The sequence below is a fragment of the Oncorhynchus masou genome, unplaced genomic scaffold, assembly GCF_036934945.1.
Source record: "Oncorhynchus masou masou isolate Uvic2021 unplaced genomic scaffold, UVic_Omas_1.1 unplaced_scaffold_545, whole genome shotgun sequence".
In the NCBI taxonomy this organism is placed as follows: domain Eukaryota; kingdom Metazoa; phylum Chordata; class Actinopteri; order Salmoniformes; family Salmonidae; genus Oncorhynchus; species Oncorhynchus masou.
The window spans coordinates 196,988-212,481 of record NW_027011865.1 but is presented as its reverse complement, the minus strand read 5'-3'; the positions used below and the strand labels follow the sequence as shown (position 1 = coordinate 212,481).

Below are 15,494 nucleotides of genomic sequence, written 5' to 3'. Positions count from 1 at the left end.
CCGTTAGCTTTGCTGAAGAAGACAGAAATCTCATACGTTACTTAGTCTTTCTCGTAGCCTACATTCTGCATCATCTTCTATTCTGACTAGGCTACATTCTGCATCATCTTCTATTCTGACTAGGCTACATTCTGCATCATCTTCTATTCTGACTAGGCTACATTCTGCATCATCTTCTATTCTGACGAGGCTACATTCTGCATCATCTTCTATTCTGACTAGGCTACATTCTGCATCATCTTCTATTCTGACTGGCTACATTCTGCATCATCTTCTATTCTGACTAGCCTACATTCTGCATCATCTTCTATTCTGACTAGGCTACATTCTGCATCATCTTCTATTCTGACTAGGCTACATTCTGCATCATCTTCTATTCTGACTAGGCTACATTCTGCATCATCTTCTATTCTGACTAGGCAACATTCTGCATCATCTTCTATTCTGACTAGGCTACATTCTCATGTATGTACTGGTTCCCCTGTATGAAGTCTGGTTCTCCTATAATATGTCCTATCCCTGGACACTGACATCTGAACTTCTATCATCATTTGCTTTGAACCCCATCAGTGGTGCAGCTGCTGCCTCTCTGCACAGTGAGAAAGGACCCCTGGGCTTTGGCAAGGCCTTGGTCTTCGTCCTAAATTGCACCCTATTCTCTATGTAGTGTACTACTTTGACCAGGGCCCCGAGCCCTGCTTCCGGAACTCTAATCTTCATGCTGTGTGGTTCAAAAGCAGGACTTGACTGTTGACTGACTACCTTCACATATTTCTCTCTCACGTGTGACAGTGGTTTTCCTTGCGAGGTCAACATGTTTTCCTCCTTTTAACATTCCGATACAAGGGACACCGTTGGTTAGAACGGGAACAGACACGGCAGACTGCTTACGTTTTGTCCTCTCTCTCTCTCTCTCTCTCCTCTCTCTCTCTCTGTCTCGCTCTCTCTCTCTCCTCTCTCTCTCTCCCTCTCTCTCTCTGTCTCTTTCTCTCTCTGTCTCTCTCTCTGTCTCGCTCTCTCTCTCTCCCTCTCTCCTCTCTCTCTCCCTCTCTCCCTCTCTCTCCTCCTCTCTCTCTCTCTCTCTCTCTCTCTCTCTCTCTGTCTCCCTCTCTCCTCTCTCTCTCTCTGTCTGTCTCTCTGTCTCTCTCTCTGTCTCTCTCTCTCCCTCTCTCTGTCTCTCTCTCTCCTCTCCAACAATTGTTTTACTATTTTCCATAAATCATGACAACTGAGTTTGTGTTGAACACTGACAATGTTGATCAGGATTAGCTTAGTTATTGACGCACAGAGTAGAATAAAATAGAATATGATAAGATAGAATCTAGACTGTTGACTTGGATCCAGAAGAGGAATTGTGCAGTTTACTGAGTGAGTATATAACCACCTCTCTGGTATAAGTGGCAGTGAGGTTTCCAAATCACATGGGTAGGTTGTGTCTATCTTCCTGTCAGAGTGTGATGGTATGATTTGATCTGACTTGTCTGTCCTGTATGGTGTCACCACTTTAATCTCTCGTGAGGAAATCCATCTTTAACAGCCTAAAGTTAATTCATATCTGATGTCTCCATCATTCCAGTATGCAAGAATTTGGAGACGTTTTTTACACATCTGCTTTCCATACAGCTGTTTCCACAGCACAAACAGCATACTTTCTTTTTTGTTGCCACCAAAACATCCAAGTGAATACAAAATCTAAATCACGTTTCCACTATACTCACTTCAGCTCAATCTAAACAGTAGGATCAACATTGTTTCCTCAGTCAAAAACCACCATGCCTGTTTCCTCAATCTTGAGCTAGTAGTTAATGTTGTACTCTGTTTGCACACCATCACGCCTCCTGCACATAACTACATAGCTCTGCCAAGCAGAAGTGACACATGGTTTTCTCCCCCAGCTTAAATTATTATCTGACAGAGGAAGATATTCAGCTTTATTTTAAGACTATCTGACCCACACATTACTTTATTATAGTCCAAGACAAAAATATATTCGTGACACTAGAATGTGCACTATGTAACCAATCAGTCAATCGTTATGTCCCTGCATAGGGTCATAGTCATAGCCACACAGGTGGGTCCTGTAAACGGTTCCCATACTGTGATTCCATGCTCTGGGGCACGAAAATAAAGCTAACTATATTCATTATGCACAGAGTTCTCCACCACCTTGACAGACTGACAGCAACCTGTGGCATGTCATCTGCATACGCATGAAGGTATTACAGAAGCCGACGAGATACTAAATCAATTACAATGCAGCTTTAAAAGCAGGACACACTGAGGCTGGTACTGTCTGTCTGGACAGTTATCCGGTGAATTCACTGCATGAATTCTGCTCAAATTCACATAGGGGTGATCCCACTAAACTGAGAGTGACAGCCTGGAATAAAACACCGTTCGCCCTAGTTAGCCTGGCTACGGCCGGTTACCTCACATTAGCTAGCAAACTCATAGCTAAACCCCTTATCAACTCCTCACAAAATAACGGTTTAATTAACATTATACTTACACCACCAGCAAACGCGATATCACTCGTCGTCCAACTTCGGTGGAATTTCTTCAAAAACACACTGACATTTTTAAAAACAGTCAATATTTGAATCAGCCGTTGATATCTAGAAATAGACTACAATATTTCTATAGCCAGTTGTGTTCAAGGCGCCGACCCGGCTCCGTCCTCCGCCATTTTGGTTGTGATGGGGAATACGTTACGTCGCGCGGGTTTGGTTTGGCTGCTGTCGGGTCACCCTATGTAATTATAAGAAGCACCAAAATAGCATATCATTGTGTTATAGTTGTGTAACACATGTATGAACGACACTATCTATAAACGAATAATTAGTTTTTTTTTACAAACTAAGTTATACAATTTTGATTGTAAAGATTCTGACTTGCAAGTCTACACAAGTACTGGTAAAATACATTAAAATGCTTAGGACTATATATAAAATGCATATAATACATTTTATACATAATTGTAAGTGTACTTTAATGTGAAGTGTTATTGAAAATGTTAATTTCCCAGACAAAAACAAAAATATAAACGCAACATGAAACAATTTCATTTTTTAAATTTAATCAAATGAAACAATTTCAAAGATTTTACTGAGTTACTGTTCATATATGGGTTTCACATGACTGGGAATACAGATATGCATATGCTCTCACAGAGAAAAGGTAGGGGTGTGGATCAGGGTGTGGATCAGAAAACCAGTCAGTGTCTGGTGTGACCACCATTTGCCTCATGCAGGGCAACATCTCCTTTGCATAGAGTTAATCAGGCTGTTGATTGTGGCCTGTGGAATGTTGTCCCACTCTTCTTCAATGGCTGTGTAAAGTTGCTGGATATTGGCAGAAACTGGAACATGCTGTCGTACACATAGATCCAGAGCATCCCAAACATGCTCAATGGGCGACATGTCTTGTGAGTATGTAGGCCATGGAAGAACTGGGAGATTTTCAGCTTCTAGGAATTGTGTACAGATCCTTGCGACATGGGACAGTGCATTATCATGCTGAAACATGAGGTGATGTTGGCGGATGAATGGCACGACAATGGGCCTCAGGATCTGGTCACAGTATCTCTGTGCATTCAAATTGCCATCGATAAAATGCAATTGTGTTCAGCGTCCGTAGCTTATGCCTGCCCATAACATAACCCCGCCACCCCCATGCAGCACTCTGTTTACAACGTTGACATCAGCAAACCGCTCTCACACACAACGCCATACACGTCTGCTATCCACCCGGTACAGTTGAAACTGGGATTCATCAGAGAAGAGCATACTTCTCCAGCATATGATATGTCACACCTGTCAGATGGATGGATTATTTTGGCAAAAGAGAAATGCTCACTAACAGGGATGTAAACAAATGTGTGAAGAAACATTTGAGAGAAATACGCATTTTGTGCATATGGAAAATTTACGGGATCGTTTATTTCAGCTCATGAAATATGGGACCGACATTTTACTTGTTGGGTTTATATTTTTCTTCAGTGTAGATAGCCTAGCCCTAGATCCTCTCATAATTATAATTCCCCCGTGGAGTTTAGTACTAGAAAGGTAGTCTAATCAGAACTATGCTGCCACCTAGTGGTAAATCACATTATTCTTAAAATCCAATATTTTATTTTATAAAAAAAAATGTATGTGGAGGTATACACTGAGTGTACAAAACATTGGTAGCACCGTCCTAATGTTAAATTGCACCCGTTTTTCCCCCCGCGGAATAGCCTCAATTCGTCGGCCCATAGACTCTACAAGGGGCGGCAGGGTAGCCTAGTGTTGGACTAGTAACCGGAAGGTTGCAAGTTCAAACCCCCGAGCTGACAAGGTACAAATCTGTCGTTCTGCCCCTGAACAGGCAGTTAACCCACTGTTCCTAGGCCGTCTTTGAAAATAAGAATTTGTTCTGAACTGACTTGCCTAGTTAAATAAAGGTCAAAAAAATAAACAAGGTGTCGAAAGCGTTCCACAGGAATGCTGGTCCATGTTGACTCCGATGCTTCCACAGTTGTGTCATGGTATCTGGATGTCCCTTGGGTGGTGGACCATTCTTGATTGAAACTGTCTAGATGTCCTTTGGGTGGTAGACACGGGAAACTGTTGAGTGTATAAAAAAACAGCTGCGTTGCTGTTCTTGACACACAAACCGGTGCGACTGGCATCTACTACCATACCATGTTGAAACGCACTGAAACACATTCCATGTCTCGAGGCTTAAACATCCTTATTTAACCTGTCTTCTCCTGGTGACATCAGAAAGGGTTCATAGCTTTCAACTGGACTTACCTGGTTAGTCATGGAATGAGCAGGTATTCGTGATGTTTTATAAACGTAGTGTATTTTGATCGGCTTTCTCATCAGAACATTTCTTCTCTGTGGATCTGCGCCGTTTCTGAGAGAAAAAAACATAGGTTCTACCGAGATTTGAACTCGGATCGCAGGATTCAGAGTCCTGAGTGCTAACCATTACACCATAGAACCCCGTGCTCCAACTTCTTTCCTATTATGTATATAACTGTTATCTATGTAATAAGAATACCACTGCACTGTAGTGATTAATTTATGTGGCGGACTACTACTTCACTGGTGCATTTCTATTTGAAGTGTCTGCAATTCTTTTCGTAGCAATGAATATCGGCCGTTGGTTTGCTTTTTTGTTGCTCCCCCTCCCATAGCTAGCCAACGTCACAACACAATCCCGGAAGTGTCAGTCTGAAAACAGACCCGTCGCCGTTAGTTAGCTGTGTTTCAAAATCTATTTGTTAAATCGTCGCATTTTAAACAGTTTATACAAACGAAATATTCCTATTTATCTTTTAGAAAATGGGAACCAGAGATGATGAATACGATTATCTGTTTAAAGGTAACATTACAGCATGATCCTCGATATCAAAGCCAGCTAGGTAGCTAACGTTAGCTAGGCAGCTGTTTAGCTAACGTTAACAGTGAAACCTTTTAATTTGTGTCTGTGAAGTATGATATAGGTGTGTGAATAGCTCTGATACATTATTTGTTTTATAAACGAAAACTACATATTGATGATAAATTATAAACATAAATTGTGAAGCAGTTGGATTGCAACGTTAGGTACCCAAACGCCTAACGTTAATAGGTTAGCAGCTGTTTCTAAACAATGCTGACTTTTGTATGATTAAGTGAGGTCGGGGTGTTTCCCGAGATAGCTAGATTGCTAGATTAGCTAGCCAGCTGGTTATCTTAGCTACATGCAACGAACATTGGTTATTATCTAGCTACATTCATCCGTAGATAAATAATGTGATGTTATAATCTCCCTTTCCTGTTTTTTTTTTCTGTGCTGTTTAATCTAAATTTTACATATGTCACGTGTTGTGGCTATCTGTTTTGTTGTTTTCTATTTCAAGTTGGTTTAACATAAGAATTAACGTTAGCTACACACCACTGTGGATGTTTGACAGTGTCACTGCAAAAGTGAATTGGTGATGGTCAGATATTTTATGTGATGGCATCTTGTAGCTACACGTGATTTAACTATGTCATATCCCCATGTAATTGCTACACATTGACCTTCTGGCAGGGCCTGATTAATGCAGGAGCTTACATGGGTTGAAGCCCTGGGGCCAAAACCGTAGGGGCCCTTGAGGCAGAGAAAAATTGAAGTGTGTGTGTGTGTAATCCGGCCCTGACCTTTGGGGTCAATAAAGATTTTATTCCATTGAATTCATCAGCCATTAATTTTGTGTTCCAGTGGTTTTGATAGGAGACTCGGGTGTTGGCAAGAGCAACCTGCTCTCTCGTTTCACCCGGAATGAGTTTAACCTGGAAAGTAAGAGCACCATTGGAGTGGAGTTTGCCACCCGCAGTATCCAGGTGGATGGGAAAACGGTGAAGGCTCAGATCTGGGACACGGCAGGACAGGAGCGCTACCGGGCTATCACCTCGGCGTGAGTATGCTGTAGGGTAAAGTTGCCCCTAGATGCTGATCTGGGGTCAGTTTATCATTTTTCCCACAAATGGTTAATGTTCGGATTGGGGAAGGTAAGCTGATCCAGAGTTTACAATAGGAATATTTGGAGCTGGACAAGTGACTGGGAATAATTTTATTTATTGAACCTTTGAGAAATTTACCGGTCATCTATATGTAATATATTCCATTTAGCAGACTCCACTTACAGTCATGTAATATATTCCATTTAGCAGACTCCACTTACAGTCATGTAATATATTCCATTTAGCAGACTCCACTTACAGTCATGTAATATATTCCATTTAGCAGACTCACTTAGTCATGTAATATATTCCATTTAGCAGACTCACTTAGTCATGTAATATATTCCATTTATCAGACCCACTTAGTCATGTAGTATATTCCATTTAGCAAACGCCACTTAGTCATCTAATATATTCCATTTAGCAGAGGCCACTTACATTTACATTTAACTTATGGGTGGTCCTGGGAATCGAACCCACGACCCTGGCATTGCCATGCTCTACCAACGGAGCTACAAAGGACCGTCTGCATTGGGTGCGTATAAGCCATTAGGCCGTCCACCAATGCAGCCAGCGCCATCAATAAACGAGGGATGTTGGTCAAATGAGCCTCATTTACATGTCCTTTAAAACAGCCTATAACTAATTACATGAGACTATTCCTTGTGTTTCGATGTGTCCTATATGCACAACTTCATAGCCTACTGTTTTATTGTTTTTTTACTTTCCAAAAACATTAATTGTCCATTTCACAGTTCAGCTGTCTGAGATTTGTGCACTGAATGCATCAGACCGTTGCGTCAGGCCGTTGCGTCAGACCGTTGCGTCAGACCGTTGCGTCAGACCGTTGCGTCAGACCGTTGCGTTAGACCGTTGCGTTAGACAGTTGCATGCATCAGGGCGTTGCATTAGGCCGTTGCATGCTTCAGGGTGTTGCATCAGGTCGTTGCATGCATCAGGGCGTTACATTAGGCCGGTGCATGCATCAGGGTGATGCATTAGGCTGGTGCATGCATCAGGGCGTTGCATCAGGGCGTTGCATGCATCAGGCGTTACATTAGGCCGTTGCATGCATCAGGGCGTTACATTAGGCCGTTGCATGCATCAGGGTGTTGCATTAGGCTGGTGCATGCATCAGGGTGTTGCATTAGGCTGGTGCATGCATCAGGGTGTTACATTAGGCTGGTGCATGCATCAGGGCGTTACATTAGGCCGTTGCATGCATCAGGGTGTTGCATTAGGCTGGTGCATGCATCAGGGTGTTGCATGCATCAGGGTGTTGCTGGCTGGTGCATGCATCAGGGCGTTACATTAGGCCGTTGCATGCATCAGGGTGTTACATTAGGCTGGTGCATGCATCAGGGCGTTATATTAGGCCGTTGCATGCATCAGGGTGTTACATTAGGCTGGTGCATGCATCAGGGCGTTACATTAGGCTGGTGCATGCATCAGGGTGTTACATTAGGCTGGTGCATGCATCAGGGTGTTACATTAGGCTGGTGCATGCATCAGGGCGTTACATTAGGCCGTTGCATGCATCAGGGTGTTACATTAGGCTGGTGCATGCATCAGGACGTTATATTAGGCCGTTGCATGCATCAGGGTGTTGCATTAGGCCGTTGCATGCATCAGGGCGTTACATTAGGCTGGTGCATGCATCAGGCGTTACATTAGGCCGTTGCATGCATCAGGGTGTTACATTAGGCTGGTGCATGCATCAGGGTGTTGCATTAGGCCGTTGCATGCATCAGGGTGTTACATTAGGCTGGTGCATGCATCAGGGCGTTACATTAGGCCGTTGCATGCATCAGAGCGTTACATTAGGCTGGTGCATGCATCAGGGCGTTACATTAGGCCGTTGCATGCATCAGGGCGTTACATTAGGCTGGTGCATGCATCAGGGCGTTACATTAGGCTGGTGCATGCATCAGGGCGTTACATTAGGCCGTTGCATGCATCAGGGTGTTACATTAGGCTGGTGCATGCATCAGGGCGTTACATTAGGCTGGTGCATGCATCAGGACGTTACATTAGGCCGTTGCATGCATCAGGGCGTTACATTAGGCTGGTGCATGCATCAGGGCGTTACATTAGGCCGTTGCATGCATCAGGGTGTTACATTAGGCTGGTGCATGCATCAGGGTGTTGCATTAGGCTGGTGCATGCATCAGGGTGTTGCATTAGGCTGGTGCATGCATCAGGGCGGTGCATTAGGCTGGTGCATGCATCAGGCCATTTCGTCAGGCCGTTGCGTTAGGCCGTTGCATGCATCAGGGCGGTGCATGCATCAGGGCGTTGCATCAGGGTGTTGCATTAGGGTGTTGCATTAGGCCATTGCATGCATTAGGGCATTGCATTAGGCCATTGCATGCATTAGGGCATTGCATTAGGGCATTGCATTTATTAGGGCATTGCATTAGGGCATTGCATTAGGGCGTTGCATTAGGCCATTGCATGCATTAGGGCATTGCATTAGGCCATTGCATGCATTAGGGCATTGCATTAGGGCATTGCATTTATTAGGCCATTGCATTAGGGCATTGCATTAGGGCATTGCATTAGGGCGTTGCATTAGGGCGTTGCATCAGGGCGTTGCATTAGGGCATTGCATTAGGCGTTGCATTAGGCCATTGCATTATTAGGGCGTTGCGTTGCATCAGGGCGTTGCATTAGTGCATTGCATTAGGGCGTTGCATTAGGCCATTAGGGCATTGCATTAGGGCGTTGCATTAGGGCATTGCATCAGGGCGTTGCATCAGGGCGTTGCATTAGGGCGTTGCATCAGGGCGTTGCATCAGGGCGTTGCATTAGGGGCGTTGCATTAGGCGTTGCATTAGGGCGTTGCATCAGGGCGTTGCATTAGGGGCGTTGCATTAGGCCATTAGGCGTTGCATTAGGCCATTAGGGCATTGCATCAGGGCATTGCATTAGGCCATTAGGGCATTGCATCAGGGCATTGCATTAGGCCATTAGGGCATTGCATTAGGCCATTAGGGCATTGCATTAGGGGCGTTGCATTAGGCCATTAGGGCATTGCATTAGGGCGTTGCATTAGGGCATTAGGGCATTGCATTAGGCCATTAGGGCATTGCATCAGGGCATTGCATTAGGCATTAGGGCATTGCATTAGGCCATTAGGGCATTGCATTAGGGGGCGTTGCATTAGGCCATTAGGGCATTGCATTAGGCCATTAGGGCATTGCATTAGGGGCGTTGCATTAGGCCATTAGGGCATTGCATTAGGCCATTAGGGCATTGCATTAGGGCGTTGCATTAGGCCATTAGGGCATTGCATCAGGGCATTGCATTAGGCCATTAGGGCATTGAATTAGGTCATTAGTGCATTGTATTAGGCGTTGCATTAGGGCATTGCATTAGGCCATTAGGGCATTGCATCAGGGCATTGCATTAGGCCATTAGGGCATTGCATTAGGGCGTTGCATTAGGCCATTGCATTAGGGCGTTGCATTAGGCCATTAGGGCGTTGCATTAGGCCATTAGGGCATTGCATTAGGCCATTAGGGCATTGCATTAGGCCATTAGTGCATTGCATTAGGGCGTTGCATTAGGCCATTAGGGCATTGCATTAGGCCATTAGGGCATTGCATTAGGGCGTTGCATTAGGCCATTAGGGCATTGCATTAGGTCATTAGGGCATTGCATTAGGGCGTTGCATTAGGCCATTAGGGCATTGCATTAGGCCATTAGGGAATTGCATTAGGGCGTTGCATTAGGCCATTAGGGCATTGCATTAGGCCATTAGGGCATTGCATTAGGGCATTGCATTAGGCCATTAGGGCATTGCATTAGGGCATTGCATTAGGCCATTAGGGCATTGCATTAGGGCGTTGCATTAGGCCATTAGGGCATTGCATTTGGCCATTAGGGCATTGCATTAGGGCATTAGTGCATTGTATTAGGGCGTTGCATTAGGGCATTGCATTAGGCCATTAGGCATTGCATCAGGGCATTGCATTAGGCCATTAGGGCATTGCATTAGGCCATTAGGCATTGCATTAGGGCATTGCATTAGGCCATTAGGCATTGCATTAGGGGCGTTGCATTAGGCCATTAGGGCATTGCATTAGGCCATTAGGGCATTGCATTAGGGCATTGCATTAGGCCATTAGGGCATTGCATTAGGCCATTAGGGCATTGCATTAGGGCATTGCATTAGGCCATTAGGGCATTGCATTAGGGCATTGCATTAGGCCATTAGGGCTTTGCATTAGGGCGTTGCATTAGGCCATTAGGGCATTGCATTAGGCCATTAGGGCATTGCATTAGGGCATTGCATTAGGCCATTAGGCATTGCATCAGGGCATTGCATTAGGCCATTAGGGGCATTGCATTAGGCCATTAGGGCATTGCATTAGGCGTTGCATTAGGCCATTAGGGCATTGCATTAGGCCATTAGGCATTGCATTAGGGCATTGCATTGGGCCATTAGGGCATTGCATTAGGGCATTGCATTAGGCCATTAGGGCATTGCATTAGGGCGTTGCATTAGGCCATTAGGGCATTGCATTAGGCCATTAGGGCATTGCATTAGGGCATTGCATCACGCCATCAGGCCATTGCATCAGGCCATTAGGGCATTGCATCAGGGCGTTGCATCAGGGCATTGCATTAGGGCGTTGCATTAGGACATTGCATTAGGCCATTGCATCAGGCCATCAGGCCATTGCATCGGGCCATTAGGGCATTGCATCAGGCCATTGCATCAGGCCATTGCATCAGGCCATTAGGGCATTGCATCAGGCCATTAGGGCATTGCATCAGGCCATTGCATCAGGCCATTAGGGCATTGCATCAGGCCATTGCATCAGGCCATTAGGGCATTGCATCAGGCCATTGCATCAGGCCATTAGGGCATTGCATCAGGCCATTAGGACATTGCATCAGGCCATTGCATCAGGCCATTAGGGCATTGCATCAGGCCATTAGGACATTGCATCAGGCCATTGCATCAGGCCATTAGGGCATTGCATCAGGCCATTAGGGCATTGCATCAGGCCATTAGGGCATTGCATCAGGCCATTGCATCAGGCCATTGCATCAGGCCATTGCATCAGGCCATTAGGGCATTGCATCAGGCCATTAGGGCATTGCATCAGGCCATTGCATCAGGCCATTAGGCCATTGCATCAGGCCATTAGGGCATTGCATCAGGCCATTGCATCAGGCCATTGCATCAGGCCGTTGCATCAGGCCGTTGCATCAGGCCGTTGCATCAGGCCGTTGCATCAGGCCGTTGCATCAGGCCGTTGCATCAGGCCGTTGCATCAGGCCGTTGCATCAGGCCGTTGCATTAGGCCACTGCATTACGGCATTGCATTGGGCCATTGGGGCATTGCATGCTGTCTATTTACCACCACAATCTGATACTGGCACTCAACCAGCTGTATAAAGCCATAATCTAGAAGTGGTGATCCTAGTGGCCGGTGATTTCAATTAAGGAAAACTGAAATCAATTTGAACCATTTCTACCATCATGTGACCTTGTGCAGCTGGAGGTGAAGAATCTCTACAGGGCCTTCGAAAGTATTCACACCCCTTGACTTTTTCCACATGTTGTTGTGTTACAGCCTGAATTTAAAATGGATTCAATTGAGATGTTTTTGTTACTGGTCTACACACAAAACCCCATAATGTCAAAGTGGAATAAGGTTTTAGAACATTTGACAAATTAATAAAGAACATTTAAGTTGAAATGTCTTGAGTCAATAAGTATTCGACCTTTGTTATAGCAAAGCCTAAATATGTTACGATTAAACACATTTTTACTCAAGTCTCATTAGTTGCATGGATTCACTCTGTGCAATGATTGAGTTTAACATTAATTTCTGAATGACCACATCATCTCAAGACTCACAGCTGTAATCGCTGCCAAAGATGATTCTAACATGTACTGACTCAGGAGTGTGAATACTTATTTAAATTAGATATTTCTGTATTTCATTTTCAATTACATTTGCAAAAAAATTCTACAAACATGTTTTCACTTTGTCATTATTGGGGTATTGTGTGTAGATGGGTGAGAAAAAAACACATACATTTAATCAATTCTGTAACCAACAAAATATGGAATAAGTCAATGGGTATGAATACCTTCTGTATGTGTGTATGTATGAATTAATGTATGTATGTATGAATGTATGAATTTATGAGTGTATGAATTTATGAATGTATGTATGAATTAATGTATGTATAAATGTAGAGTCTAGACCGGGGTATTGTAAAGCTCTCTGAGAGTCTAGACCGGGGTACTGTAAAGCTCTCTGAGAGTCTAGACCGGGGTACTGTAAAGCTCATTGGGGGTCTAGACCGGGGTACTGTAAAGCTCATTGGAGGTTTAGACCGGGGTACTGTAAAGCTCATTGGAGGTTTAGACCGGGGTACTGTAAAGCTCTCTGAGAGTCTAGACCGGGTACTGTAAAGCTCTCTGAGAGTCTAGACCGGGGTATTGTAAAGCTCTCTGAGAGTCTAGACCGGGGTACTGTAAAGCTCATTGGGGGTCTAGACCGGGGTACTGTAAAGCTCATTGGAGGTTTAGACCGGGGTACTGTAAAGCTCATTGGAGGTTTAGACCGGGGTACTGTAAAGCTCTCTGGGGGTCTAGACCGGGGTACTGTAAAGCTCATTGGAGGTTTAGACCGGGGTACTGTAAAGCTCTCTGAGAGTCTAGACCGGGGTACTGTAAAGCTCATTGGGGGTCTAGACCGGGGTACTGTAAAGCTCTCTGAGAGTCTAGACCGGGTACTGTAAAGCTCATTGGAGGTTTAGACCGGGGTACTGTAAAGCTCATTGTAGGTTTAGACCGGGGTACTGTAAAGCTCTCTGAGAGTCTAGACCGGGGTACTGTAAAGCTCATTGGGGGTCTAGACCGGGGTACTGTAAAGCTCATTGGGGGTCTAGACCGGGGTACTGTAAAGCTCTCTGAGAGTCTAGACCGGGGTACTGTAAAGCTCTCTGAGAGTCTAGACCGGGGTACTGTAAAGCTCATTGGGGGTTTAGACCGGGGTACTGTAAAGCTCATTGGAGGTTTAGACCGGGGTACTGTAAAGCTCATTGGAGGTTTAGACCGGGGTACTGTAAAGCTCATTGGAGGTTTAGACCGGGGTACTGTAAAGCTCATTGGAGGTTTAGACCGGGGTACTGTAAAGCTCTCTGGGGGTCTAGACCGGGGTACTGTAAAGTTCATTGGGGGTCTAGACCGGGGTACTGTAAAGCCCATTGAGGGTCTAAAATGGACCTCTTTTTCCACTGTTGATGATGTCATGGTGCAGGTACTACAGAGGCGCGGTGGGGGCCCTGCTGGTCTATGACATCGCCAAGCACCTGACCTATGAAAATGTGGAGCGGTGGTTGAAAGAGCTGCGGGACCACGCAGACACCAACATCGTCATCATGCTGGTTGGCAACAAGAGTGACCTGCGTCACCTCCGGGCCGTGCCCACCGACGAGGCTCGGGCGTTCGCAGGTTAGAGATGCCACCGAAAAAGCTACATACATTTCTGTTTTTTGTTGTTGTACTTTCCTTCATTGATGATGCTGCAGTCTCACAAAAATGTATGTTTTAATGTTACTAATTATGCTTGCGTTCATTCCTGTGGAATGTTCCAGAACGGGTACAGTCTCTAACTTAGGGAGTTGTTTGTTCCAGAACGGGTACAGTCTCTAACTTAGGGAGTTGTTTGTTCCAGAACGGGTACAGTCTCTAACTTAGGGAGTTGTTTGTTTCCTAACGGGTACAGTCTCTAACTTAGGGGATTGTTTGTTTCATAACGGGTACAGTCTCTAACTTAGGGAGTTGTTTGTTCCAGAACGGGTACAGTCTCTAACTTAGGGAGTTGTTTGTTTCCCTTCAGAGAAAAACGGTTTGTCTTTCCTTGAGACGTCAGCCCTGGATTCCACCAACGTTGAAACGGCTTTCCAGACCATTCTGACAGGTGTGTGTGTGTGTGTGTGTGTGTGTGTGTGTGTGTGTGTGTGTGTTGTCACACCTGTTGATTTGATCTGCTATCTTGGCAAGACAGACTGATATGACCTAATCATCTCTCCCTCTCTTTCTCCTCCATCAGAAATCTATCGAATCGTCTCTCAGAAGCAGATGTCAGAGCGTCAGGAGAGCGACATGTCTCCTAGCAACAATGTGGTCAACATCCAGGTGCAGCCCACTGAGAACAAACCAAAGATGCAGTGCTGTCAGAACATCTAGCCCCGCCCATGTTACCACTACACCTCTACTACCCTTATATACCCTATACCCCCACCTCTTCCCCCTTATATACCCTGTACCCCCACCTCTACCCCCTTATATACCCTGTAGCCCCACCTCTACCCACTCATATACCCTGTACCCCCACCTCTACCCCCTAACCCATCATATACCCTGTACCCCACTTCTACCGCCATATGCACTCTACCCCCCTAACCCCTCATATACCCTGTACCCCCACCTCTACCCCTAACCCCTCATATACCCTGTACCCCCACCATATACCCTGTACCCCCACCTAGCCCCTCATATACCCTGTACCCCACCTCTACCCCTCTTCCTCCCTCCGTCCCTCCTCCACTCCCTCTCTCCTCCTCTCCCTCCTACACTCCCTCCCTTTTCCACTCCCTCTCCTCTCTCCCTCCCTCCGTCCCTCCTCCACTCCCTCTCTCCGTCCCTCCTCCACTCCCCCTCTCTCCTTCTCTCCCTCTCCTCCTCTCCCTCCCTCTGTCCCTCCTCCACTCCCTCCCTCCCCTCTCTCTCCTCCTCTCCCTCATTCCCTCCTCCACTCCCTCTCCCCCCTCCCCCCCTCCCTCCTCCACTCCCTCTTCCTCTCTCCCTCCTCCTCTCCCTCCCTACTGATCATGATCTGAGAAGCCTCGTCAGTGTCTGGAGTCGTGCTCCCCAGCGGAGCCTTTTCAGACAGGAAGTCATTTATATTTCTCACTGTAGATGTAATACTGTTGATGCGCTGACATGTCTTACACAGAAATGTCTTAATATATATTCATCTGATT

The 15,494-nt window shown here is 45.6% G+C and overlaps 1 protein-coding gene, 1 non-coding gene and 1 pseudogene across 2 annotated transcripts; 1 reads left to right on the top strand and 2 right to left on the bottom strand.

Annotated features, from left to right (window-relative positions):
• LOC135536018 (C-myc promoter-binding protein-like) overlaps positions 1 to 2,660 on the bottom strand; it is a 167,222-nt pseudogene extending 164,562 nt beyond the window's left edge.
• Positions 2,661 to 4,916: 2,256 nt separating this feature from the next.
• Positions 4,917 to 4,988, bottom strand: trnaq-cug (transfer RNA glutamine (anticodon CUG)). Its single transcript has one exon. It is a non-coding gene; the product is annotated as a tRNA-Gln (tRNA).
• A 225-nt stretch (positions 4,989 to 5,213) lies between these two features.
• LOC135536021 (ras-related protein Rab-11A) lies at positions 5,214 to 14,902 on the top strand. The gene is made up of 5 exons (XM_064962417.1): positions 5,214 to 5,370; positions 6,235 to 6,430; positions 13,766 to 13,959; positions 14,348 to 14,428; positions 14,561 to 14,902. The coding sequence occupies exons 1-5, from the start codon at positions 5,331 to 5,333 to the stop codon at positions 14,695 to 14,697; spliced, it is 648 nt and encodes a 215-aa protein (XP_064818489.1). The 5' UTR covers positions 5,214 to 5,330; the 3' UTR covers positions 14,698 to 14,902.
• Positions 14,903 to 15,494: the final 592 nt, after the last annotated feature.